The sequence below is a fragment of the Chionomys nivalis genome, chromosome 1, assembly GCF_950005125.1.
Source record: "Chionomys nivalis chromosome 1, mChiNiv1.1, whole genome shotgun sequence".
Lineage (NCBI taxonomy): Eukaryota > Metazoa > Chordata > Mammalia > Rodentia > Cricetidae > Chionomys > Chionomys nivalis.
Window position 1 is genome coordinate 22,658,427 of NC_080086.1, and position 24,740 is coordinate 22,683,166.

The 24,740-nt window shown below is 44.2% G+C and overlaps 1 protein-coding gene across 1 annotated transcript in view; it reads left to right on the plus strand.

Annotated features, from left to right (window-relative positions):
* LOC130886847 (pregnancy zone protein-like) overlaps positions 1–16,626 on the plus strand; it is a 50,661-nt gene extending 34,035 nt beyond the window's left edge. The window contains exons 18-36 of the mRNA XM_057789051.1: positions 1,561–1,736; positions 2,140–2,368; positions 2,899–3,025; positions 3,399–3,520; positions 3,726–3,777; positions 6,861–6,944; positions 7,409–7,585; positions 8,155–8,242; positions 8,920–9,076; positions 9,631–9,705; positions 9,969–10,146; positions 10,676–10,899; positions 11,701–11,919; positions 12,273–12,397; positions 12,766–12,856; positions 14,000–14,068; positions 14,712–14,814; positions 15,575–15,616; positions 16,532–16,626. Coding sequence (XP_057645034.1) covers positions 1,561–1,736; positions 2,140–2,368; positions 2,899–3,025; positions 3,399–3,520; positions 3,726–3,777; positions 6,861–6,944; positions 7,409–7,585; positions 8,155–8,242; positions 8,920–9,076; positions 9,631–9,705; positions 9,969–10,146; positions 10,676–10,899; positions 11,701–11,919; positions 12,273–12,397; positions 12,766–12,856; positions 14,000–14,068; positions 14,712–14,814; positions 15,575–15,616; positions 16,532–16,554 — 2,361 coding nt within the window. The 3' untranslated portion in view covers positions 16,555–16,626. The remainder of the gene's footprint in view (positions 1–1,560; positions 1,737–2,139; positions 2,369–2,898; positions 3,026–3,398; positions 3,521–3,725; positions 3,778–6,860; positions 6,945–7,408; positions 7,586–8,154; positions 8,243–8,919; positions 9,077–9,630; positions 9,706–9,968; positions 10,147–10,675; positions 10,900–11,700; positions 11,920–12,272; positions 12,398–12,765; positions 12,857–13,999; positions 14,069–14,711; positions 14,815–15,574; positions 15,617–16,531) is intronic.
* The last annotated feature ends 8,114 nt before the right edge of the window (positions 16,627–24,740 follow it).

The window sequence follows — 24,740 nt, forward strand, 5'->3', positions numbered from 1 at the left end:
CTAACCTCTACAGCGTTTTATTCTATTACACTAATGACTTGTTTGACTATGGTAAGCACACTCCTGAAATACACATTCTACCCTAGAGAGGCTTTCCATTAACCTCTGAAGGTGCCTTTCCACCTTTGTGATTACATTTGCACAGCTGTTTCCCTGGAACTCCCTCCCATTCCTTGACTTCCCATCAACCAATGACCACCTTAAGCTCCACGTGGTGAAGTCACGAGGACCAGCTGTAGTGACACCTGATCCCGTGGTGAATAGTGGACTTGTTAAACTTTGTGCACTTGGAGCCTCTTTTCAGATGCAACCCTGGCATGTAGCTGTGTCAAACAGCTATGAATGTAAAATATTTAATGACAGTGAATGATTAAGAAATTTATTTTAAAACAATTCTTTGGTACACCTATGCATTTGCCATTTATTAAAAACAAGGGCAAATAAGCATGCTAATGAGATGAATATGATCGTCTCTCTTGCACAAAGGATTAAATTTTGGATGCGTGTTGGATACTATAGGACCTGAAGCATCTTCAGTGTTTCTCAGCCTTGGCTGTTATGTTAGCTTTATCCTCATCAGTGCTAACAGTGGTACTTCACATAAACACACAGTAAAAACAGTAGTCACGTGTTTATGGCCATTTCAGAAATGATTGGCAGTTCCGGGCTAATTCCACACTAAAATTCATTGAACCATTTTTTTTAATCAAACTCAAGCCAACAACTCAAACAGCAGCAGTTTTTAAAACTCAGACATTCTAAATGATACAATCCAGAGACAGACCAACCCGATGTCTCTGTGCTGAAAGGAAAATATTAAAACTCTTTATTTTTGCAATTCGGCCATTATGCTTCTCTGAGGGCAGCAGCCTTTCTGTGGACAACAAAACTAGCGCAGCTCACAGCACACACCAGCCTGGAGTCTGTGCCAGGTGTTTCGAGCACTGATGGGCAGTGCAAAGTGCACACGTAGTTTGCTCAGAGCCAAGGTTACAGCAAAATCGATGACGCCAAGTGAGGGAGCACTCGACTCATCACACCTTTGACCATGGCCTAGTTTTTGCTGTGGCATCTTCAGAGACCTTCTTGCTGTTGCCCATCTTTTCCCAACCTCTAGACTGGGATACACAGTCCCGCATGGAGCTGGGATCCGTGTCCAAGGCTAGGGTGTGTAGCACACACATTCCAAGAGCCTACTGTTTACTGCTTGTGTCTCTATCTTGTGCACTGTTAAATGAGTCATATTTCTGAAACCTGGCTGCAGTGAATTTCCTTTCCTGGTCTTTGGTGTTGACTGCCAGTGCCAGTGTGAAACATGACTATCATTTCAAGAGAACAGCCATCTTAGAGAAAGTTATGTTTGCTTTACAAAGAAAAAATATACTCACCTCTAGTCCATGAAGCAATAGAACAAATGTATAAAATATAAAAAGTAATAAACAAAAATATTTTTTAAAAAAGTTACTATCAGGTAGATGTCCCTCTCCTACTTAAGAAACAAGAACCACTCAAAGTCAGTTATGAGAATTGGTCTCACTGTGGGGCTTGCGTGTTGTCTACTCAATAGCACCTCAAGTCTTACCTATGGCAGGAGTCGTAGCAGAGAACATCAGAGGAATGAGTTATGCGATGGCTGTAGACTCGGCAATGGAGGGAGAATTTTCAGTGGAGGAAGTAAGAGAGACCGTGAGGAAGTACTTCCCGGAGACCTGGATCTGGGACATGGTGCCACTGGAGTGAGTTCGGTGCCCCTGGGACTTAGCATAGGTGATTGTATGAGTCCTGCTCTGGGACTTTGGTGTTGTCCTTGGTTCCGAATCCTTTCCATTCACAGCGAAACATTTCTTCTCCTCCTTATGTGGCTCCCGGTTTACAGAAGTAACAGAAAACTGGAAGCTGTCTTCTCCACCAGGGGAAAAGAAAAGGAACAAAGGAAAAGAGAAAGGGAGGGGAGAAGACATTAAGAATGGGGGGAGAGACAGATCAGGGGTGGGGGAAGAGGAGGAATTCCAGAGAACCCCAAACAGAAGCATCTAGTCCCGAGATCTAGTCCCATGTTTGCTGCACTTGATTTCTGAGTCACCACATTCTGGTTGTTCTTGTTTTTGTTTTTTTCCTGCCCTTTCTCCTCCACACCAGCATATCAGGCAGCAGTGAGCTGGCAGTGAAGGTCCCTGATTCCATCACTGAGTGGAAGGCCAGCGCATTCTGCTTGTCCAGAGCTACCGGCCTCGGTCTCTCCCCCACCATCTCTCTCACCGTCTTCCAGCCCTTCTTCCTGGAACTCACCCTCCCCTACTCTGTGGTGCGCGGAGAAGCCTTCACCCTCAAAGCTACCGTGTTCAATTATATGTCTCACTGCATTCGGGTAAGGGCACTTCTCTGGAAGCGAGTGCGAACCTCATCACCCTCCATTACCTAGGGCTCTTCAGACCCCTCCTAGAGCTGGGTGACGTGCCCTCATTTCAGAAAGGAACTTACTCAGAGAAAAGCTTTCTGGTGACATGCTGTTTTGTAAATGTTCCCTAAATTCAGATATGGTTTCCACATGATTAGTCTTTCCTTTTGAGATTTTTTTTTTTTTTTTGAGGCAGATAGTCTCACTGTGCACACAGCTCAGGCTGACCTAAAAGTGCCCACCTTCTTGCCTCAACCAGCAGTGTGCTGGAATTATAGGACTATGCCACCATGCCCAACTAAATGACTTTGTATTTAAAGTCTGTCTAGAGAAACATCTCTTCCTCCACTGGTGCAGAAAAGTGCCAGGCATTGGCACCATTCTTATGTGTAAAAATCTAAATTTCAAAGTGTGTACCCATTATGACACATCGCAAAGTCTCTGACCTTGTCTGCACCCTCGACTTCTGACTCTCTCTGCCTGTCTGGGTTTGGGGACAGATCCGTGTGGACCTAGAGAACTCTCCTGATTTCCTGGCAGTCCCAGTGGGAGACCATAAAGACTCTCACTGTATCTATGGAAATGGAAGGAAAACTGTGTCCTGGGCTGTGACCCCGAAGTCACTGGGTGAGTGTCAAAGCTGTTGACTGATTTCATGCTCTGTGTTGCAATGGTTTGCTCTGGCTGTGTTTTCTCTCCTCTTGAATTTAAAACAACCAAGCAGAAAACCACTGTGTACACTGGGGGGGGGGGGGGGACTTAGCACAGTATAACTGTGCTCTTCTGAATTTTCAAATACGTTTATTCACTGTGCATGTGTGCCAGGATGTACATGTGGAAGTCAGGTGGCAGCTTGTGAGGAGCTGGTTCTGTTTCTAGCATGTGGGTCCCAGGGATCAAATCCGGGGTGTCAGGCTTGGCAACAAGCTTTCTTCAACAGCTGGGTCATCTCCCTGGCCCGAGTATTACCATTTAAAGCCATCAAAATTTTCTCTCCCAGGGGAGGTGAACTTCACAGCCACCGCAGAAGCTTTGCAGTCTGCAGAATTGTGTGGCAATGAGGTGGCAAAAGTGCCAGCCCTCGTACGGAAGGACACCGTAGTCAAGCCCTTGATAGTCGAGGTGTGTGAGTACTGAGTCTGTCGTATGACATTGTGTGTGTTTGTAATCTGGGTGACTGTAATTCACTTCCAAGATTGTGCATGGGTCTATAGCTCAGTGTACTTCAAAGTGTTTAGTTTGGGGTCTTGTTTGGTTTGGTTTGGTTGGTTTGGTTTGGTTTTGTATGTTATGTATCATTTTACCTTTTTTTTTTTTCAACTCTAAGCCTGAAGGAATCGAGAAGGAACAAACATTCAACTCACTACTGTGTGCATCAGGTAAGTGTAACAAAACACAAAATTCTCAAGGTAAGCAATTTGTAGCTGTGGAAAAATCATCTCTGGGATACGGCTTACTCTGAAGAAAAAAATAAACAAAAACTTGTATGCTCTTTCCATGAAAACCTAAAGATATCTCATGAAGAAAAGCCCTTTTTGATGAAAATCTCTCAAAATATGCTCAATTTTCCCAAGGGAATAAAGAATAAATACTATTGATGATATTATCATATTATATTATCATTATTATTATATTTTTAAGGATAAAAAAAGAGGCATGGTGAAAAAGTTGCTGGAAAGCTCCTGGTTAGTGACAAGAACTAAAAGCTTTGACCTGGGACAAGATTCTTTCTAAGCCATCTGTGTCTGTAAAACTCCTCCTCAAACTATGTTGAGGCTATTGAAGGAACTGTGTGTCCTTGCTCGGTTGTACTGTTACATTAGTAATTTAAATATTTCCATACTTATGCTTTGATTGGCAGTATCTCTAGAATACCAACAAAGACTCCCCCAACAGTATTTGATTGATACTGCTAGTTTGACCATATAAAGATCTCCATCTAAAAAGTTGTATGCCATCTAGAATGTTCCTCAAGGTAAGGCTTTACCTACAAGCCCATTCCTTATAGAGATGCCCTTCAACTTACAAAGGGGTTGCAACCTATTAAGTCCATCACGAATTGAAAATAATGAGTCAAAATTCCATTTCATATACCTAACCTGTGGGTTCTCATAGATTAGCAACACAATTGTTTGCTCTTCTATTCCTTCCCATGCTGGCTCAGTTGAAGCTGAGGACAGCTGTGTCTGCCCGGCATCACTAGAGAATGCTGCATCCCTCATCACTGGTCCAGGGAAAGGGTGATGCTCAGAATTCTAGGTGCTTATGGCTTCCACTGACTGTGCATCACTTTCACACTATAGTGACTGGAACCATCGTGAGTTAGAGACCATTCATGGAAATATTCTTGGTAGTCTCATCTACATACAGTGTGTGTGTGTGTGTGTGTGTGTGTGTGTGTTCATGTTCCTGTGGAGGGTGTATGTATGTGCATGTATATGGGGGACAAAGGTCAACCATAGGCATTGTAAGCTGGGTGCTATCCACCATGTTTTTGCAAGACAAGGTCCCTCACTAACCCAGGAAGCTGAGCCAGCTGGCCAGCAAACCCATGGAATCTGCCTGTCTCTGCCTCCCCAGAGCTGAGATTACAATACGTCTGGCATTTCCTCCCCACACAGGTTCTGGGTCTCGAACTCAAGTCCTCACACTTGCAAGGCAAACACCTTACTGACTAAGCCACCTCCCCAGACCTAGGACATAGCTTTAATAACAACTGAGTGCCAGAGTCCACAGATTTACATGCTTCATTGGTGCAGATCCGCTTCCTGAATTCCTGTTTAGCCATCATCCGTGCTTACAGGACTGCAGGTCTAACAGGTACCTCAAAACCACCCTGCTGGCAAAGGGAAGCACTACTGGCCCCACTATGTGCTCCTCCCAACTCCCTTCATCTCTTAGTGTGGCAATTTCATTCTTCTACATGTCAAGAATAAAAAATTGTATCTGCTTTTATCATGTTATTTCTCTTCTACTCCACTCCAATCCATTCACAAACATAATCGACTCCACTTTCGAGTTATATCAGAATTTACCCACTTCTCGCCACATCTCCTTCTACGGTAGCCCTTCTCTCTGGCTGGCCTATTTCAGTGACATTCTAACTGGGCTGCACGTGGTGGCACATGCTTGAAACCCTAGCCATTAGAGAAATGACACAGAAACATCACAAGTTTGAGGCCAACCAAGGCAAGACAGTAAGACCAGGTCTCAAAAAAAAAAAGTGAAGTTAGCATTTTCCTAACTGGCCACCTGACCATACCCTCTTGTCCCTGTACAGCAAGGAGGTTCCCTTCAAGAACATGTCAAATCCATCAGAACCTGTCCTTCCTCTGCCACACCTTTCCTACATTCCACGGTGCCAAAACCCTCACCATCACCCTCAAGCCCTCCCTACCCCTAACATCATGGCCTGATGCTCTGTCTCTCACTCACTGTGAGCCGGTCACACCAACCTTCTCCTTCCTCTTGGGACAATTATCACACTTCAGGCTCTAACGTCTTTTTCCTTTTGATTCATTTTTCCTGGACATATCTTACTCCATGACTTACTGATGGGCTCTGAACACAGTGACTTTATCGAGGAGTCTTTCTATAGCAAGTCACCTCCCCAGCCCTCCACTTCCCGATTGCCCACACTTGACTAGTTCAGCCCTGAAACAGCCTCTTCTAACTTTCTCCAGGAGCCACCAACGTCAGTCTCACTAAATACATCTTCACTTGCTTACCTAACCCTTCTCGTAAAAGTAAAAGCTCTAAAAAGTTAGGAAATGAGTTTTGAAAGTCACCATGTAAGGCAGAACCCAGCACAATAACACATTTAGTGCATATTCGTGGGATCGAGGCCTGTGTAAAAACATTAACATTGACAGGAATTGTGGCTGGGGAGACGGCTCAGTAGGTAAAGCACTATCTGTGCCAGCCTGAGGACCTGAATCTTGGTCCCCAGCCCTCACACAAAATCTGAGCAAGACAGTAAGACTACCTGTAATTACACTGTAATCCCAGTCAACACCAGGGGACTGAGGAACAGGGGCAGGAGGACCCCAGAGGACCACCGGTCAGCCAGTCTGGCTGAAGCAGCAAGTTCTAGATTCAGTGAGAGACCCTGGCTCGTGGGTGTATGTACACACACACACACAGAGAAAGAGAGAGAGAGAGAGAGAGAGAATTAATATAATCCGTAAGGGGAAAGAAGGGAGCCTTTGTAATGTATATGCTTATAAGAAAAGCTATAGACATTTAGTACAAACATATAAGCCATATGAACTTTGCCGTGAAACAGATGGTGACTTTGGGAGAAACTGAATTGCATCAAGAAATTGCTTAAGGTTTAAGAGAAACAAAAAGACTGCATCTAGATAATGTTGAGGAACAATATTCATGACAACATAGAGTGTTTCTTTCACCCCTCCCCACGCGCACTATTACTGTCTAATATCTCGTTTGTCTTCTTTCTTAGATACTGAATTACTTGACGAGTGGTCACTGATCCTTCCACCCAATGTGGTTGAAGGATCTGCCAGGGCTACACACTCTGTTCTGGGTAAGTCTCTCAGCTCCAGCTATAACGGCTGTCTCTCTCTGTACGCCCAGTACACACGGGGCCTCGCCATGCATGACGGGCACCAGCTGTTGACTTGAGGAAGGAGTCACAAGTTCAGGGCTACCCTGTGTGAGAGAGAGGAAGAGGGTTTGACAGCTGCTGTATGCTTTGGATAACTCTGACAGCTGATAAGGACTGTGCCTCATCTTCAGTGATCAACAGGGTGATAGTGTGCCTAGCAGATATGAAAATGGTAATTCCATTTTCCCAGACATTATGGCCCACCAGAAAAGATGTTATCTCTTGCCATTCAATTTCTTCCCTGCTCTCTGTTTTTCTCATTTTTTGTATAATTCTTTTTGTCTTTCATTCCATTAGTAACATGGCCTCTTGTTCATATTTTCTTATTCCAGCACAAACCAACTCCATATCCCTCTAATTTGTAATAACCTTTTACTCCTCAGGCGATATACTAGGCTCTGCAATGCAAAACCTCCAAAATCTTCTCAAGATGCCCTATGGCTGTGGAGAACAAAATATGGTCCTTTTTGTTCCTAACATCTATGTCCTAAACTATCTGAATGAGACACAACAGCTGTCGGAGGCAATCAAGTCCAAAGCCATCGGCTACCTCATCAGTGGTGAGCAATTTTACCTGCACTCCTAAATACCTGCTGTTTGGTTCAGATTCAGTCATCACTGTTGCTGTGATTTCCAATCAAATGCCCCTCACTAGAATAATAACTCCCAACACTATTGATACCTTTGGAAACATGTTGAGTAAAACATGTTCACTCAATGGTTCTCTGATAGGGTTAAGACAGGTGAAGAATTGCCACGCACCGCCCCCGTGTCTGCGCTCTGTGCACTGGTACCCAGTTCGCGAGCTTCGGGCAAGGGGGTTGGAGGTTAAAATACACAGACACACACAGACAGACAGCAACACAGGTCATCCTTGAATTCCCCAAGAATGCCCCCTTTATTGTGTTCGGGGGCAGATTATATAGAGATACCCACACCCCAGCCAAACCCACCAGAAATCACTCTCCTGCCATCAGGAACTCCTGAAGGTCTCGTGCTCAGAGCAGCTGTAGGCACTCAGATCAGGGGATTACAAGAAATTCAGGATCTGGGGTCTCACTGCTCCCAACAAAGAATAATAATTGTCTAATATCACTCTACTTCATAAACGACTGAATTCCCTCTTCAGGGTATCAGCGGCAGCTGAACTATCAGCACAGTGATGGTTCATTCAGCACATTCGGGGACCGTGGTGGGAACAGCCCGGGAAATACCTGGTAAGATGAAATTAACTGTGTCTTCATACTCTCCTGATCCAAGGCATTTCAGGAGTCTAGAAACTGCTGTTCTCTGTACCTGGGATTCTTTTCTGGAAGGGTTACTTATTCTCAAAACTCCAAATGTCATCCCTCCTGACCGCTGCAACCCCACCTGCTCTGCCGGCACAGCTGGTAAAAGCAAAGCAAAGAAATAAAGGTGTAAGGCTGGAAGTACAGTTGTCCACCATGGAAACTTTCTCACTGCCCTTGAGAAGAGGCAAGATGGAGATCAGGGAGAGAGATGCCGAGCGGTACAACTGGAAGTCATCTGGGAAATGCAGTTTTGATGGGAGGGTTTTGTGACAGCTCAAAAAAAAAAGAGCCGGGCGGTGGTGGCGCACGCCTTTAATCCCAGCACTCGGGAGGCAGAGGCAGGCGGATCTCTGTGAGTTCGAGGCCAGCCTGGTCTACAAAGGGAGTTCCAGGACAGGCTCCAAAACTACAAAGAAACCCTGTCTCGAAAAGCCAAAAAAAAAAAAAAAAAGATAAATTTCGTAAGACCAAAAGATTGAAAACTATCAACTAAGACCCTCCAAAACGGCCTCCACCCAACTGTGAAGACCAGGGTCTGCAGAAAGCACATGGCAAACTGTAAAGTGAGGTGGCCCTGCTCTCGGCCCCTTTTCTGCCTGCAGGCTCACTGCATTCGTCCTCAAGGCCTTCGCTCAAGCGCAGTCTCACATCTTTATAGAGAAGACGCACATCACGAAAGCGCTCAACTGGCTCTCAGGGAAGCAGAAGGAAAACGGTTGCTTCCAGCAGTCTGGAAACCTGCTAAACAACGCAATGAAGGTGATGCCCTGGTCCTCTGGACTGAGCGCTGTGATGTGTAGGGAGGAGGTGGTGCCCTGGTCCTCTGGACTGAGCGCTGTGATGTGTAGGGAGGAGGTGGTGCCCTGGTCCTCTGGACTAAACACTGTGATGGGTAGGGAAGAAAGTGATGGCCTTGTCCTCTAGACTGAACGCTGTGATGGGTAGGGAGGAAGGCTTCTCTAAGAGTTCTCCAGTCCTTGGGACTGGAGAGATGACTCCGTGGTTAAGAGGGTTTGGTGCTATTGCAGAGGACCAGTTTGATTCCCAGCATCCTCCTCAAGCAGTTCACAACCACCCGTAACTCCAGCTCCAGATGACCCGGTGCCCTCTTCTGGCCTCTGTGGGTATTTCATTCGTGCACAAATGGACACATAAATACCCAAATATACACGATTTAAAAAAAAAAAGAAAGATAGTTTGTTTTCTTTTAAAAAAAAAATTTAAAAAAGAGTTCTCCAGTCCTAATGGCATAGCAGGGACGTCTAATGTTCAGCAAATGCTGAAATGTGAGAGTTCTCGCTCTATCCTTCCAGGGTGGCGTGAGTGATGAGGTGACGCTCTCTGCCTACATCACCATTGCCCTGCTGGAGATTCCACTGTCTGCCGAGGTACGTACACACCCATTCCTACACCTCCCTCACAGACATAAAGAATAAAAATAAAAACCATAGAACTACGATCCCCTGAGGGAAACCTCTAGTTTCTGTGGTCTTTGATTTTGGTACATTTCACTGTCACCTTTTTAACCACTCCCCGAAACAAACTCTACTGCCGGGGTGTCGCAGCATGACTCTCAACCTGGGGTTAGCCTGGGCATAGTTCCTTAGCCTGGTTCTGCTATTTTGAAATTGGCTCTCATCTTCTTTTATAGCACAGTATCGTCCGCAATGCTCTCTATTGCCTGGAAACAGCCTGGGCCTCCATCTCAGGGAGCCAAGGAAGTCATGTCTATACTAAGGCATTGTTGGCCTATGCCTTCGCCCTGGCAGGAAACCAAGCCAAGCGAAGTGAGCTGCTTGAATCACTAAACAGAGAGGCTGTGAAAGAAGGTAGGTGCTTCTATTGCAAAGTCTATCTAACTAGAAGTCACTAACGATGCAAAGGCAGAGTCACTCTTGTGCCACCTTAACCAGAAAGACAGCAAGAGAAACTGTCATTGACTCAACACTTAGGTGATATGAACCATTTTAGTGACACATGCATTACTGATTTTATATAATCCAACTGCTTGTGCCACACAAGTATGTAAGAGACACAAAGACTCCCCAAGTGATCATCTGGGAGTTTGGTCAAGATCTGCTTGTTAGCAGGCATGGTGGCTCATGCCCATAATCCCAGAACTTGGGAGGCAGAGACAGGGGGATCTCTGCGTTCGAGTTTGAGGCCAGCCTGGTCTAGATAATGAGTATCTGTCTCCAAAAAAACCCAAAATATGTGCTTGATATATCTGATATAGACTGTTCTAAAGCATCCACTTATTTCATCTGTGCCAGTTCATTAGATGACCTCATCATCACTCATGGGATAGATCTTAAAGCCATGTTTTAAACTTAAAATCTTTTTCTTTCCATTTGAAAGAGGATTCAATCCACTGGCGACGTCCAGGGAACATTCAGGAAGCAAAGACACCCTACTATCAACCACGGGCCCCTTCTGCTGAAGTGGAAATGACAGCTTATGTGCTTCTCGCCTACCTTACGGCTGGGCCATCCCGGTCTTCAGAGGACCTGTCTTCCGCATCCCAAATTGTGAAGTGGATCGTCAGGCAGCAAAACTCCTACGGAGGCTTCTCCTCCACTCAGGTCTGTGGGGAGACCCTAGAAGGGAAAGATAAATCAACTAATCCATATATAAACGCAAACATATTCTAGGGATTAAAGAGCTGAAACATCGTCCCTCCATCACCAAGTCCCAGCCTGATTCACATATGGATCAAGGTTCTGTCCTCCTTACCTTCTCATTGTCTTCTCCCCTCAAAGCGGGTCCTCAACATCCCCAGGGGCCAGTTTTCCAAAGCACTATTTCTGTAGAATTACTTCCATGAGAAAATTAACTTCATGTTCATCTGCAGACTAAAATTCTCTAATATTCTGCCCAAGCCCCTTCCGTCCACAATAAATGTGTACTCATGAGCTAGTTAGGCAAGTCCTTAGGTGGAATGGACTTGCTGCCATTGCTGGGGCCATTTAAAACATCCCAGCTCTTCCACGATGCCCATCACCCTCTCCATAAATACTTTTTGTTATTCAAGAATTATCTCATTTCTCATCTTCAGTCTTCTTTTCCTGTCTTAGCCTACATTTTCTTCTCCATTTCACATTTCTACAACAAATACTGCTAGAGAGACTTATAAATTACTAATGATATATGTTCAGTTCAGATCTCTGTATATATTGTAATCTGTGTAGATGATAAAACTTATACTCTGTAATACCTAGACTGGGTCACCACTAGTAAGCAGGATGGAATGGTATTGAAATTACAGTGATTAACTGTGTTTTTTGTCTAAATAATCCTGAAAGGAAGCAATGTTGGCACTATGCATCCAGTGTAGACTGCTATCTCTCCATCCACTGTGATTTCTGTATCTTTCCTTTTCTCAGGATACGGTGGTGGCCCTCCAAGCCCTCTCCAAATACGGAGCAGCCACTTTCACAAAAAGTAAGAAAGAAGTGTTGGTCACCATCAGGTCTTCAGGGACATACTCTCAGAAGTTTACTGTTCACAACACCAACCGCCTGCTGCTGCAGGAAGTCAGACTGCCGGATCTTCCTGGAAATTACATCACCACAGTGTCAGGGTCTGGATGTGCGTACCTCCAGGTGAGACCCCCAGGGCCCAGATACTGGGCACATGGAAGAGAAAGTGTCAAGGGTTTCATGTTCATTGCAAAACTAAAAGGGGAAATCTGTGCTAAATCAAGAGTTGAGTTATTTAGCCAGGCAGTGGTGGTGCATGCCTTTAATCCCAGCACTTGGGAGGCAGAGGCAGGCAGATCTTTTGAGTCCAGCCTGGTCTACAAGATCTTGTTCCAGGACAGGCTCCAAAGCTACAGAGAAAAACTGTCTCAAAAAACAAACAAACAAACAAAGAGTTGAGTTAACTTAGAAACTTCAAAGAGGCTGTAAGATGTTTTCAGCACTGAGATAAGGAATTTTGTTCTCGTTGTTTTCAGACATCGCTAAAATACAACATCCTTCCAAAGACAGAAGGAAGAGCGCCCTTCACTCTGCAGGTCAATACTCTCCCCATAAACATTGATGAAAATCACAGAACATTCCAGATTCACATCAACGTAAGGTAAAACCTAAGTTGCAACCAGTCTGCTTATAAGACATGGAAAAAATGGGTTAATGCCTATGGAAGAAATTACATTATGCAAAGTTAATCTTAACAAAAATGGGGTCTTGTATTCATGAACCAGGACATTATCTTAACTCTTACTGAAAGGCCTTAGCGTTGAGACTATATCTCAGGAATATACATATACACATACATATACACATACATCATCTCTCTAAAGAGAGGAGAGGAAAATAGTGAGATTTCAAATAACTACACAGATACGGTTGATAGAGAAATGAGTGACAAAGAAGATTAGACTTCTGGTTCCATCAATCCCGAGGAACCTTGTTGAAAGGACTTAACTCTGTGCGTTACCTTCCCAGTTACACTGGAGAACGATCCAGCTCCAACATGGTCATTGTTGACGTGAAAATGGTATCAGGCTTCATACCTGTGAAGTCAACTGTGAAAAAGGTAAACCCTACACCATCAGTAGAAAAGGCTTAATGCAGGAGGGGCTTGGTCCTGCCTCTACTTAATATGCCAGGCTTTGTTGACTCCCCATTAGAGGAGACCTTACCCTTTCTGAGGAATGGATAGGGGGTGTGGGGGACATGTGGGGGGAGCGGGAGGAAGAACTGTGGTAGGTAGGCAAAGTGAATTTTAAAAAGAAAGAAAAAGGCTGAACACTAAACCACAGGTGGAAAGGGTTACACTAACCCTTGCAGGTGCCAATGCCATACAGTTTGTCTGTTTGATTTCACTGATGCAGTTTTCAAAAGACTTACTCCTGCAAACTTGTCTCTCCAGAGTGTGATTCCTTCTTTTATTATTGCCTGTTGTGTATGAGGCCTAAGTCTTACCATTAGGTTTAGATAAAATGCTGCAGTTCCCCAAGGGGTGACAATGGGCAGCAAACCACGAGGGGCAGCCAGGTCCCATCACCCCAGGCCTCTGTAAGTCCCAGGCAGGTGGGAGGCAGTGTCTGAGAGACCTCAGCGGGTCATTGGCAGGGCAGCAAGTTCCACGAGGAAGTGGCTGGTGAGGGACAGAGAGGGATAGTCACTCCATGCAGAGAGAGGGTTTGGGTATTTTATTCAATGGGTTATGGGAAGAAAGGGAAGGGGGAGAAAGAGAGAAACAGAGAAGCGGGGAGAGAAGAGGAGAGGAGCCATAGCAGCCACCTCTGCAGACAGGGCAGAGAGAGCACAGACTGGAAGCAGAAGGAAAATCTGCTTGCCCATGTAGAAGGGGGGGAGGAGTGGGCAGGGTTTGTCTCTTAAAGGGACAGGACAGACCATTACACTAAGTTCTAGCCTATATCCAATTCTAGCAAACCATTAGTTATCAGATTTGTGGACACACCACACACACACACACACACATATGTATGTATCTCCTTATACATTCCTAGTATGTGTATTTATCACATATGTGTATCTATATACATATGTATGAATAGAAAGGATTAATAAATATTAGCATTATGACTACTGTTCCTAAAGAAATAAAAAATTAGTAGTTTGGATTCTCCAGAAAAGCCTCGTATGTGAAAAATACCTGAAAGCTTCTCCTAACATAAACCTTCCTCACTCCATAATTCTGGCTTATCAACAGCTCCTAAACCAGCCTAACATTCAGAGGACTGACGTGACCACCAACCATGTTCTAGTCTACACTGAAAAGGTAAGATTTGTGACTCTGGGGTCTGTAAGAATTGCTGGAGTGTCTAAACCAGACCAGCAGGATTCCACACAGTCAGTCTCCACCACCCTTCTCTCTCTCTCTCTCTCTCTCTCTCTCTCTCTCTCTCTCTCACACACACACACACACACACACATATGTGTAAAGACAAAAATAGCTACTAAGGAAAATGAACCAGGACTGGCCAGCAAAGCTGTTTATGACACTTTTAACCATCCGCAGAACTTTGTTCTTTCATTTTTATTGGTTATGTTATAGAGATCAAAACATCCCGTTTTGGCCGGGCGGTGGTGGCGCACGCCTTTAATCCCAGCACTCGGGAGGCAGAGGCAGGCGGATCTCTGTGAGTTCGAGACCAGCCTGGTCTACAGAGCTAGTTCCAGGACAGGCTCCAAAACCACAGAGAAACCCTGTCTCGAAAAACCAAAAAAAAAAAAAAAAAAAAAAAAAAAAAAAAAAAAAAAAAAAAAAACAAAACAAAAAAAACATCCCGTTTTCTTCTAGGCTATGAGAGAGGAGATAGCACACTCCTACAACTTAGTATATCTTAAGAAAACAAGATGGCGACTGACGACTGACGACTGAGTTAATCATTGAGTCCAATTCTGTTCTCTCGTCTTTTCAGCTAACCAATCAAAGCCTGAGTTTCTCCTTCTTGGTGGAACAAGACATTCCAGTAAAGAACTTAAAACCAGCTCCAGTAAAAGTCTATGATTATTATGAGACAGGTAAGTGGAATCCAGATATGCTGCGCTTTGATAGGAAATAGAGCCTAGCCTAATTAGAGGTTATCTTAAATAAAATGAAACTCCACAATCTTTCACTGGAAGAAAAAATGAGTTTTTATGGTCACTACAGTTACGTTTCTGTGTATTATCCTTTTGGGTGCACTTAAACAAGCCTTAGGGCCACTCTGGTGAAAGGCATCATGAAGCAATTGGCCATGGGTTCTATTTAAATTTCCCTCTAAAGTTGCTTGCTCTAGGCTGGATTATTCTGGAAAGGTAAGAGTAGCAATAATTTTTTTAATCGCATCTTGCTACTGATGTGTGATATAGAACCTATCATTTGATCTAGTTTTTAAAGTGCTGTGGATAAACCCCCAAAATGGGAGGAGACTGGATAGAGCAAGAAATTCTTCTGTTTCTTCCTGACTTTGAACTTGAAACTTGCCAGCGTTATATCATGTTGGCAGTATTAAACGATGTCTCCTCATTAAATGGAGGAAAGATGCAGAGAAGAAGGCACAATGCCAGCAGGAAAGCACAGGCATGGGAAGGGACCATCTGAGTCTTGTGGATACAGAGAGACAGCAAGCCCTCAATTCCGTTCCAGATCCTGGTTCTCTTGGTCTCCACCACCAAACAAAATAGCTTAGTGTAGACTTTATTTCCATTGATTCTGCAGCTGTGATTTAAACTTTCGTTCTTTGCCAACAGGATTTACCCACAATTAACCGCTTTCTACCTAATCATTTCTGTGTTCTAGATGAATTCGCCATTGAAGAATACAGTGCCCCTTTCAACACTGGTATGGTATAAATAGTCAAATTGAATGCCAATTTAAAGAAAATAAATGAGCATCTGCTTTAGTTTTCCATACTAGGGTGGTTTTTTAGTATAACATTTCGTATTATATTAATTCTGATGTATCATCAATAAATTGGACTGTATCAGATACATTGTAGAATTTTTTAATAGAAATATGCTAGTGAAATATAGTTACTGATGCCTGGTAGTGACTTATCTTTAACTGAATTTAAGAATTTGAGAGATTTATTTGAGAGATAGAGAGACAGAACATGAAGTTGGGTAGGGAGAAGGTGGGAAAGATCTGGGAGGAGGTGAAGGAGGGGAAATAATATGATCAAAATATACTTAATTTTTCAAATTAAAAAATATATGAATTTTTAAGGCACAAAAATTAAATCAACTAATGTTTACATTCTACACCCGGTGGCCACCAACATTTTAAAGACATTTTTAAGTGTGCACTGGTTAAATCAGTGTCCCTGTGATTAGCCACGTGGCACAACCTGAGAAGACACATATAAAAGACATTCCTTTAGGCTGATTGATAGAATCATTTTCTGTGGCAGTTTTGACTCTCTCTCTTAAACTTTGAAGAAAATCTGAGAACAGTTTCCTTGTTAAATATAATTAAATTTGCTGGGGGGTGGTGGCACATGCCTTTAATGCCAGCACTCGGGAGGCAGAGGCAGGCGGATCTCTGGGAGTTCGAGGCCAGCCTGGTCTACAAGAGCTAGTTCCGGGACCGGCACCAAAGCTACAGAGAAACCCTGTCTCGAAAAACCAAATATATATATATATAATATATATATATATACATATGTATATTTAAATTTAAAGATTTATAATTGAATGTTAAAATTAGTTCTTTTAGTAGGTTCTTGACGTCCCTTGATATTTCTACTCTTCTGTTTAGACTCTGAACAAGGAAATGCTTAAAAATGGGAACCTGTAGATCCCGCCCGATGGACGTCTTCAGGCATGAAGAACCAAGACCTGTTAGAAGAACGGACAGTGAATAGATGGGAGGGAATTAGAGATATATGAAATTTATATATTGAATAAAGTAATGGCATTTACAATTATACTTTCTTTTCTTTTCATACTTTTATCATTATATTTATTTTCTGAAATATGGTTTTAGCTCTTTAAGAGTGCCTAAAGAAGCTACAGAAAGAGATACACTAGAAAACACTATAAAGTAGAATTTAAAAAAAAAAGTGTTTGGTCAACCCACAAGAACACAGAGGAAATGATCCCATGTTTTCTAACATTGGAAAACAGCCCAAAAGCTCATCAGTAGGCCCACAACAGTCTAACACGCTGTGTCTGTCCAGACCAGGGTGCTACTGCACAATATTAGATGGTGCACACCTGCCTAAGTCTGTTCAGGGACAAACTAAAAGAATTCCAGACAAAGAGAGAAAGGGGTGATATCAGGGGTGAGAGTGACTGGGTTGGTTTGTCTTTTCCAGTTCATTTTAAAAACTGTTTCTAACTTTACTATCTAGTTTCATTTGCTCTATCCCATGAGAACTCTTTCAATGCTCACAAAGGAAAGCGACCAACAGCCCTCTTTTAGTTGCATATTTTTATGTTGCATTTGTTCCCATCCTGTAAGCTTGTCTTTCTTTGGTTTCTTCTGGAATGCCTTCTCTTCTGTGCAGCCTCCTGATCCGGCTCTGGAACACCTTGTTCATTTTCAGTAAGGATCATCTCAGTGTGGAGGGGCAGGGGGACATCATTTGAGGGTTAAGGACATATCTTGGGTGCTTTGCTCACCCGGATGTGTTCAGTGACCAGAGAATCTGCATCTAAACCCCTGAGTTCTGCATCGTTTTATTTTATTTATTTATACTTTAAGTATAAGTGGTCTGCATGTGTCCCTGCAGGCCAGAAGAGGGCATCAGATCCTATTATAGATGGTTGTGAGCCCCCATGTGGTTGCTGGGTACTGAACTCAGGACCTCTGGAAGAGCAGCCGTTGCTCTTAATCCCTGCATCATCTCTCCAGTCCCCACTCTCTGCATTTCTAAGCGCGTGTAGCTGTGTCAAAAACATAAAAAAGCAATTCTTTAATCAGTGTTCAGACCTGGCCTCTGCCTCAGCAGACTGCATGTCTTGCACTGAACATTGGCCCTGCCTGCTCTGTGTTCTCTTGTCTTCAGATTGACCTGTCTTTTGGTTCTCAGGTGCCCTGTCTCATTAACGTTCACTCCCAGAAATTACTGCCCAACTCTAAGGTGACATCATCCACAGCTACTCAGACTGAGGCACAGATAGATCCTTGTTTCCAAAGAAATCCACATCCATGGGCTACAAAGCTCCACAGATGGAGCAGCCGGAATGTGCAGAGACATTCCAAGTGTGTTGTTCATCCTCTGATATTTCCACAATGCTGTAAGCGTCAGACAAGCTCAGCCTGACCTGAGACTAGAAATCAAGGCACGGAAAATTCTGTGCACGTATTTTAAACTCCTGTGTGTAGATCATGTGCTATCTTCCAGAGTGTGATAGAGGCACAAACCATAGATCTACAATGAGATACTGGAAATGTCTGATGAAATCATCTGTCTGGGCAGGCTTTGAACAATCAGAGTCTTTTGGTGGTGCCCTGCCGTCATATAATCCAGCCAAGTTCAGAATCACAAAATAGGCTTGGTTTCTCAGTTTGTGTGGTTGTTAGGGGTTAGTTTGATTTGATTTGATTTATGAGTTTTAGAAGAGCTTCAGAAGGTGAGCAGTGTTGTTGGGTTTTGGTTTTTTTGGTTTTATGGGACATAATCTTGCTGTATATTACAGACTGGTCTCAAACTCAAAATCCTTCTCCCCAGCCTTCCAGATACTGGGATTACAGATGTGTGAAACTCAACCTGGATATGTATAATATATTCTTCCTTACATATTTATTCTTTCCTCATACATTACATCCTGACTGCAGTTTATTCTTAAAAGAAGCAAAGCCCAGAAAATTCCCCACCAAAGTTTTGATAGGAGTGTCTCCAGAGACCTAGCTAGATAGGATCTGGGAAATGTTGAAACTGTATCCTCCAGGATCTATCTGTAGGAGGCACCAGGGAGAGGTCACTGCTATGCGAGATTTGATAAGCTAATTCCTAAACTCAACAAAATGCTGATGTTGTAAACAAAGAATTCATTGCAAATGAACACTAGAAAGTATCTCTTAAATAAGTCTTGTTTTCATGACATTGAATTTTCTTGAGTTGCTTTTGACCTCGATACTTGTTGGGGACCAGCCTCAACAAAAATACCTCTGCCAGGGTAGAGGCGTGGGGATTTAGAAATATAGTAAAATATATTAAGACACCAATAAATAAATAATAAAACAGAGAAACATAGAATAGTGCCGGGAGGAAATTCTAGTGAGTACTGAAGTTCACCTGCGTTTAATTTTCCACTGTTTAAAATACCCCTGATCCCAAAAGGTAGGAGTAAGACAAAAAACTGCATTAACAAGAGACAAGGAAATGAACAGACCAGTTGAAGATCGCAGGTTATGTCCAAAGTTAAATATTCTGTTCCTAGAACAAAACAAGTGACACTCACACCCTAGACCAAGACATTCTATAGGCAAATCACTCCCTGGGTGGAATCCCAAGTTATTTCCATAAAGGAACTGTACCCTTAGTTGGATCCTTAGACTTTTGTTTGAGGTAGAAACACGTCTACTTTTCTTTTTCTGAAGTACGAGGTCTGGCCATTAGCCACACCTGTTGACAATAACCTTGAGAGAGCAATTGGTTAGGTGGGACCTTCCTTTGAGGTAGAAGCAAGCACAATAACCTTGAAAAAACCCTCTGACCTTTGGTCAATATGGAAATAGGTTCATATTTTGGGGGCCTCCACAGGTACTGTGTGTGTGTTGCACACATGTGACTATAAAGTTGTGTATGTACAACCACACATGCAGATACCCAAGGAAGACAATAGTATCCTCTTATGTTAGTCTCTATCTTACTCCCTTGTGACAGGGTCCCTCAGTGAACCAGGAGCTGGCCATGTCAGCTGGGCTGAGTGGCCAATGAGCTCCAGGACCCCTGTCTCCTCATTCCAATAGCAGGGTTACAGGCACACACGCAGCCGTGCTCAGCTTTTTATGGGCATTCTGGGAATTCAAATTCAGTCCTCAGGCTTACAGAGAAAGTTCTCACCCATGGAGTCATCTTTGCAGATTTAGATACTATATTTTTTATTGTAGGTTGACTTAACTACATTTACAATGCTGGGTATTGAACCCAGGATCTCACCAAGACCAGGCAAGCACTGAACGACACCCCATCTATGAAAGTGAAGGTTTTTGTGAAGTAGGTAGACACTAACACATATAAAGGCACAGGCTGGGGCTGGAGAGATGGCTCAGTGGTTAAGAGCATTGCCTGCTCTTCCAAAGGTCCTGAGTTCAATTCCCGGCAACCACATGGTGGCTCACAACCATCTATAATGAGGTCTGGTGCCCTCTTCTGGCCTGCAGACATACTCACAGACAGAATATTGTATGCATAATAAATAAATAAATAAATATAAAAAAAGCACAGGCTATAATAGAAAGAAACACAGAATAGAGTGCTAAGAGATCACCTGATACTCTCTGCTTCCTGATAGGTAAGTGGGGGAGATGGGGCAGGGCCTAAGGTCTCATAGAAGAGTCATTGCAGTAGCTAGACTACTTCATTAAATCTCCCTTCAATTTTAAAAAAAGTGTAAGCAGAGTGGACCCTGTCGCATTTATACTCTAACCACATTTGAAACCTGCTTTGCTGTATCCTCTAGGGGTATAGACAGTTGAAGCGTGTCAATTTGCCACTATTGAATTTCTGGGAATTTTGGACAATTCAGTGATGCTCTCGGGATCCACATGGTGGCAGTGTATGGAAAGACAGGACTCCTGGGCATTGCAGCTCAGGTGGCATGTGGGTTCTGTCTTAGTCTGGGTGTGCTTTGCCATCGTGAGGCCTCTGATAGCAGAGGCAGGATGCTCAGATGACAACTGACAGGGAAAGATGTGGGAACCAAATGCCAGAGTCCACAGAGCCCTCCTTTCCCTACTCCTTGTTGACCTTGGAGGGGCCTGAAGGAGGAGCAGTAGGTGCAGAGACCAGGAGAGAAGCTATATACTGTGCCCTAGAGTCTTAGCGGGCGAGGAGTGTGGGGATTGCCCTCAAACGTCAGGAGTCATGGACACCTGAGTACGAGGATGAACAGTGTCTGCCTATGCTGGGAGGGATCCAGATGCCTGTGTCCATCTACCCGCTACTCTGGTTATACTCCAAGCTGAGTCCTAGGCACGTGCCAGCCTCCAAGGATGCTTTTCCTTGACCGTTATCAGCTGGTATGATGTCCCCACTGTGGCCCCCTAGTGGAATATACCATCTTTGCAATCCCAGTGGGAGAGAGTCAGCCACAGTGCCTAGGATCACCCAGGCCAGCCTCATTCAGGCTCTGTCCACACCGCTTCCTCCTTCAGCAGTTCTCTCTCTCCTGCTCTGCTCGGAAGTCTGACAAACCCACAGGAATGGAGACTGTGTCTAAGGCAAACCAAGGGTTTAACAGCCTCTAGGAGCCTGCTCTGTCCTGTGGGGAAGCATGTCTAAGGGAGAAGTAGGAGTGAGCAAGGGCTGGGCAGAGGGAAGAAGACATGATCATTGCTATGACCAAATCTACTAAGTCTAAAAGCCAACAAGGAGACCAAGTTCCATAGGTAAAAGCAAGGAGCCTTCATTTTATGCAAGTTTGCAAACTTGTAGTCTCTCCGCATGTCCAACGTATTGGAATAAACGGAGAGCCCCGAGCTTAGTTAGAGTAGGATTTTTATAGTAGTAAAGGTGGGGGTGAGGGTTTTCTGAGGTTCAGGACCCCTGATTGGCTGACATTTGTCTAGGGATGACCTAGTGAGTGTATGCTGGCAGGTCATCCTATCTACAACTGTTGGAATGTTAAGCATTTCCTGTGGATGGTCTGTTTTCGGGTGGTGCTCCGGAATCTCGGTTTGTGGTTCTTCCTGCAACCAGGTATTGCTTCAGGGTAAACTACTGAGACTCTCGGGCCTCTATGGCTGAGTCTTACTCTGGAAGGTGATAATGGTTGGAAGTAAAGAATTTCCTGGGGGGGGGGGGGAATGGGAGGAAGTGAGGAGGTGGAAATTTTTAATAATAATAATCATAATTTTAAAAAAACTGAAAAAAAAAGAATTTCCTTTGGGTGATCTATTCATATTTAGCTTATCATTAGCTTATCATGGCTGGCTCCTACAATCACCAGCAGCCCCTGCTGGCTGAGTGATCCTGGCCCATGCCACGTGTTGCTACAGCCAGTGACAAAGGCGTGTGTTCTTCTATCCTGCAGTCGCATCCACAGTGAGACTCTGCCATTGACTTTTCAATTAAAGTGATGATGGGGCCACAGGTGCCTGTCATCCAGAGTGCCAGAAACACCAAGATGCTGCTCCTGTGGGAAAGAGGCCTGGTCCTCCTGCCATCCTGCTGTGCTGGCTGTCACGGGTGCTGGCCCACTGGAGGCGTGGCCGTCCCTGAGCCCTGCAGGCCCATAGATAAGATGGGAGATAAAACATTGAGGAGACCCTTCCCCACACCGCGTTTCTATTGTCTGTCTGTCTGTCTGTCTGCTCTTGGGGAAATTTTCCTGGGGGAAAAAAAAACCGCAAGACGGAGAACCATTCTTCTGCCTGCGCCCCTGCTGTGGGCCTTTCGTGCCATCCAAGCAGGCAGCCAGCAGAGGGGGCAAGAGCCATTCTGTTTTCTTGTCCCCGGCTCCCTCCTCCAAGAGGAACTCCGCCGCAGGGGCGAGCCGTGGGGAGAATGCTGTCCTTAGCGGTCTCTGCTGGAAATTCAACACAGATCAGAAAAACAGGGTCCTGAGAAACATTTCCCTCACTTCCCAACCCTGAGCTGATCTTTATTTCATTGAATGTCTAGGAGTCCGGAGAGGTGTAAAAGCCCCACCCACCCGCCGCAGTCTGTAGCTGCGTAGCTGCGCTCTGTTATCTTCTCTTTAAGGAAGCTGGAAAGGAAAATAAAGAAAACAAAGACAAGAAGGTCAAAAACACCCGTGTGTTTGATAACCCACTCTGAATTCTTTTCAAAAAGTGTGAGTGGAGCAGTGGATGAATAGGGAGGTTTCCTCCTGATCACTGCAGCTGAACTTGGGGTTCTGGGGTATTCCCCAGGACCTTCTCTGTGTTCAAGTGTTTGTATAAAATGTCTTTATTAGAATTCAAAACAATAACCCAGATCATCAGGACCTGGTGACTCAATATTGTCTGCGCTGAGGTATCATTGAAGCAGGCTGTAATTTCAAGTAAAGCCTCCAGTTAGAGATTTAAAGCATAGAGACAGATGATTTTGGGTGTCTCTAGTTCTTCATTTGTATGCTCTAAGTCCACTTCCTCACACTCTGGGCAAAATTACGTGAGAGTCAAGTCAGTGTGTCTCAGCTACTTCAGGTACAAGCAAAGAGGAGGCCCCTCCATACACGTCAGTGTACCAAGAAAGAGGACAGTCCCTGAAGGGTGTGCCTATCACCTGAGACAGGGACAGTGGAGACCCAGAGTCAAGGACAGGTTCTCAAACTTGGCTTGGAGAACAACGTCCATCTCGCCCCAGAAATCATTGCTCAGCCACCTCCTGTTTCACTGGGTGAACACCTTGGAAATTCATAAGTCTCACTGAAGCCTGAGGTGGAATCACCCTGAAAGCAGTGAGTTTGGTGGCTTAGGCCCCTCCATCATCCAGGCTCTCATGATCAATTAATTACTCGGTTTTGTAAAAGATTTTGTATTTATCCTTTTTGTACTTTTTTTCTAAACATGATCCCCAAAATCGAGTAATCTTCCCTTCCTCAAAACATTTCTGTTTGGTTTTAGGGTGGAAAAGGAGAGGAGGTTCGAAAGAGGTTAGCTGAGTCAAATCACCCTTGTCAACAAATTTTATTAACAACAGCAACAATGCCAGGACTCTGACTACCACAAAGCAGATAAACCAAGGTGTCTACTGTTAAAGACTTCAGACAAAAGGGAAGGGTCTTACACCAAGAGGAAGCAGGTTCAGTTAATGTGACCTATGCTATATGACCACGGTAGGGAATAGGGCGTCCTTGGGGCACTCTGTCTGAGGAAGGGAATAGGGTCTAGATATGTGTGAGCCATGTTACACGACAGTAGGCAGACCGCCTCTGATCCCTGAGGAGCGGGAGCAGGAGCCTGAGTTTGTTCTTGCCCTCATGTAGCCCTCCTGCTTATGGCCTGGTAACCTGGAGGACTCGGGTTCCCTAACATTTTCAGATATATGTGTGTGTGTGTGTGTGTGTGTGTGTGTGTGTGTGTGTGTGTGTGTAGATTACTTTATAGAAATGATGAGATCCTAAAGATTAGCAAGTATCTGAGTCATGAAGCCAGCTACTTCATGCTGAACTGGGGCAGGATTGGATTAGAAGGGCTCTTTGTTTGGTGGTGGGTAGTCAGGAGGTGATCTTTGGGTCAGAGCCTGGCATCTGAATTCATACATCAGGGGGACATTGTGAAACCATTTGGAGTTGGATTTGTTGAATTATGAATTGCGTAAGTTTATGGGGGGAGGGCAAAGGTAAGTATAGGAATTACCGTCAGATGAAGGAGTGTCCACAACATCCCCAAGTTTTTACTCAACATTCTGAAAGATACATTTTTGAGTTCAAACCAGGAAAACAGATTGGCAGGGATTAGCTGTTCAAGTCTTGATCTGATACCCACAAATACAGAGGACCAGAAAAACTAGTTTTATGCACTTCTCTGTAAGGAGGAGTTTGCTGAAATCCAACATCGTATTTCCCGGAGTATACTTAAAACAAGCGCTGATTTAGGTTTGAATTTCAAATCCTCCAGCCTCCACCTCCTATGGATAACAGGCTTGGGACATCACTACCACCAGGTGATGCTCAGCATCCTGGCTCCCAAAGGTGTAAGAGATACAAGTGAGCGATGTGGCGGCTCACCTGAGTGACAGTTAATCTTCATAATCAGTTTAACCGGACTTAGAGTCACTTAGGAGAGAGATACACTCCAGGGGGATCGAGAGTGTTCCAGTGAGAAATAACGAAGGAGGGAGGGCCCA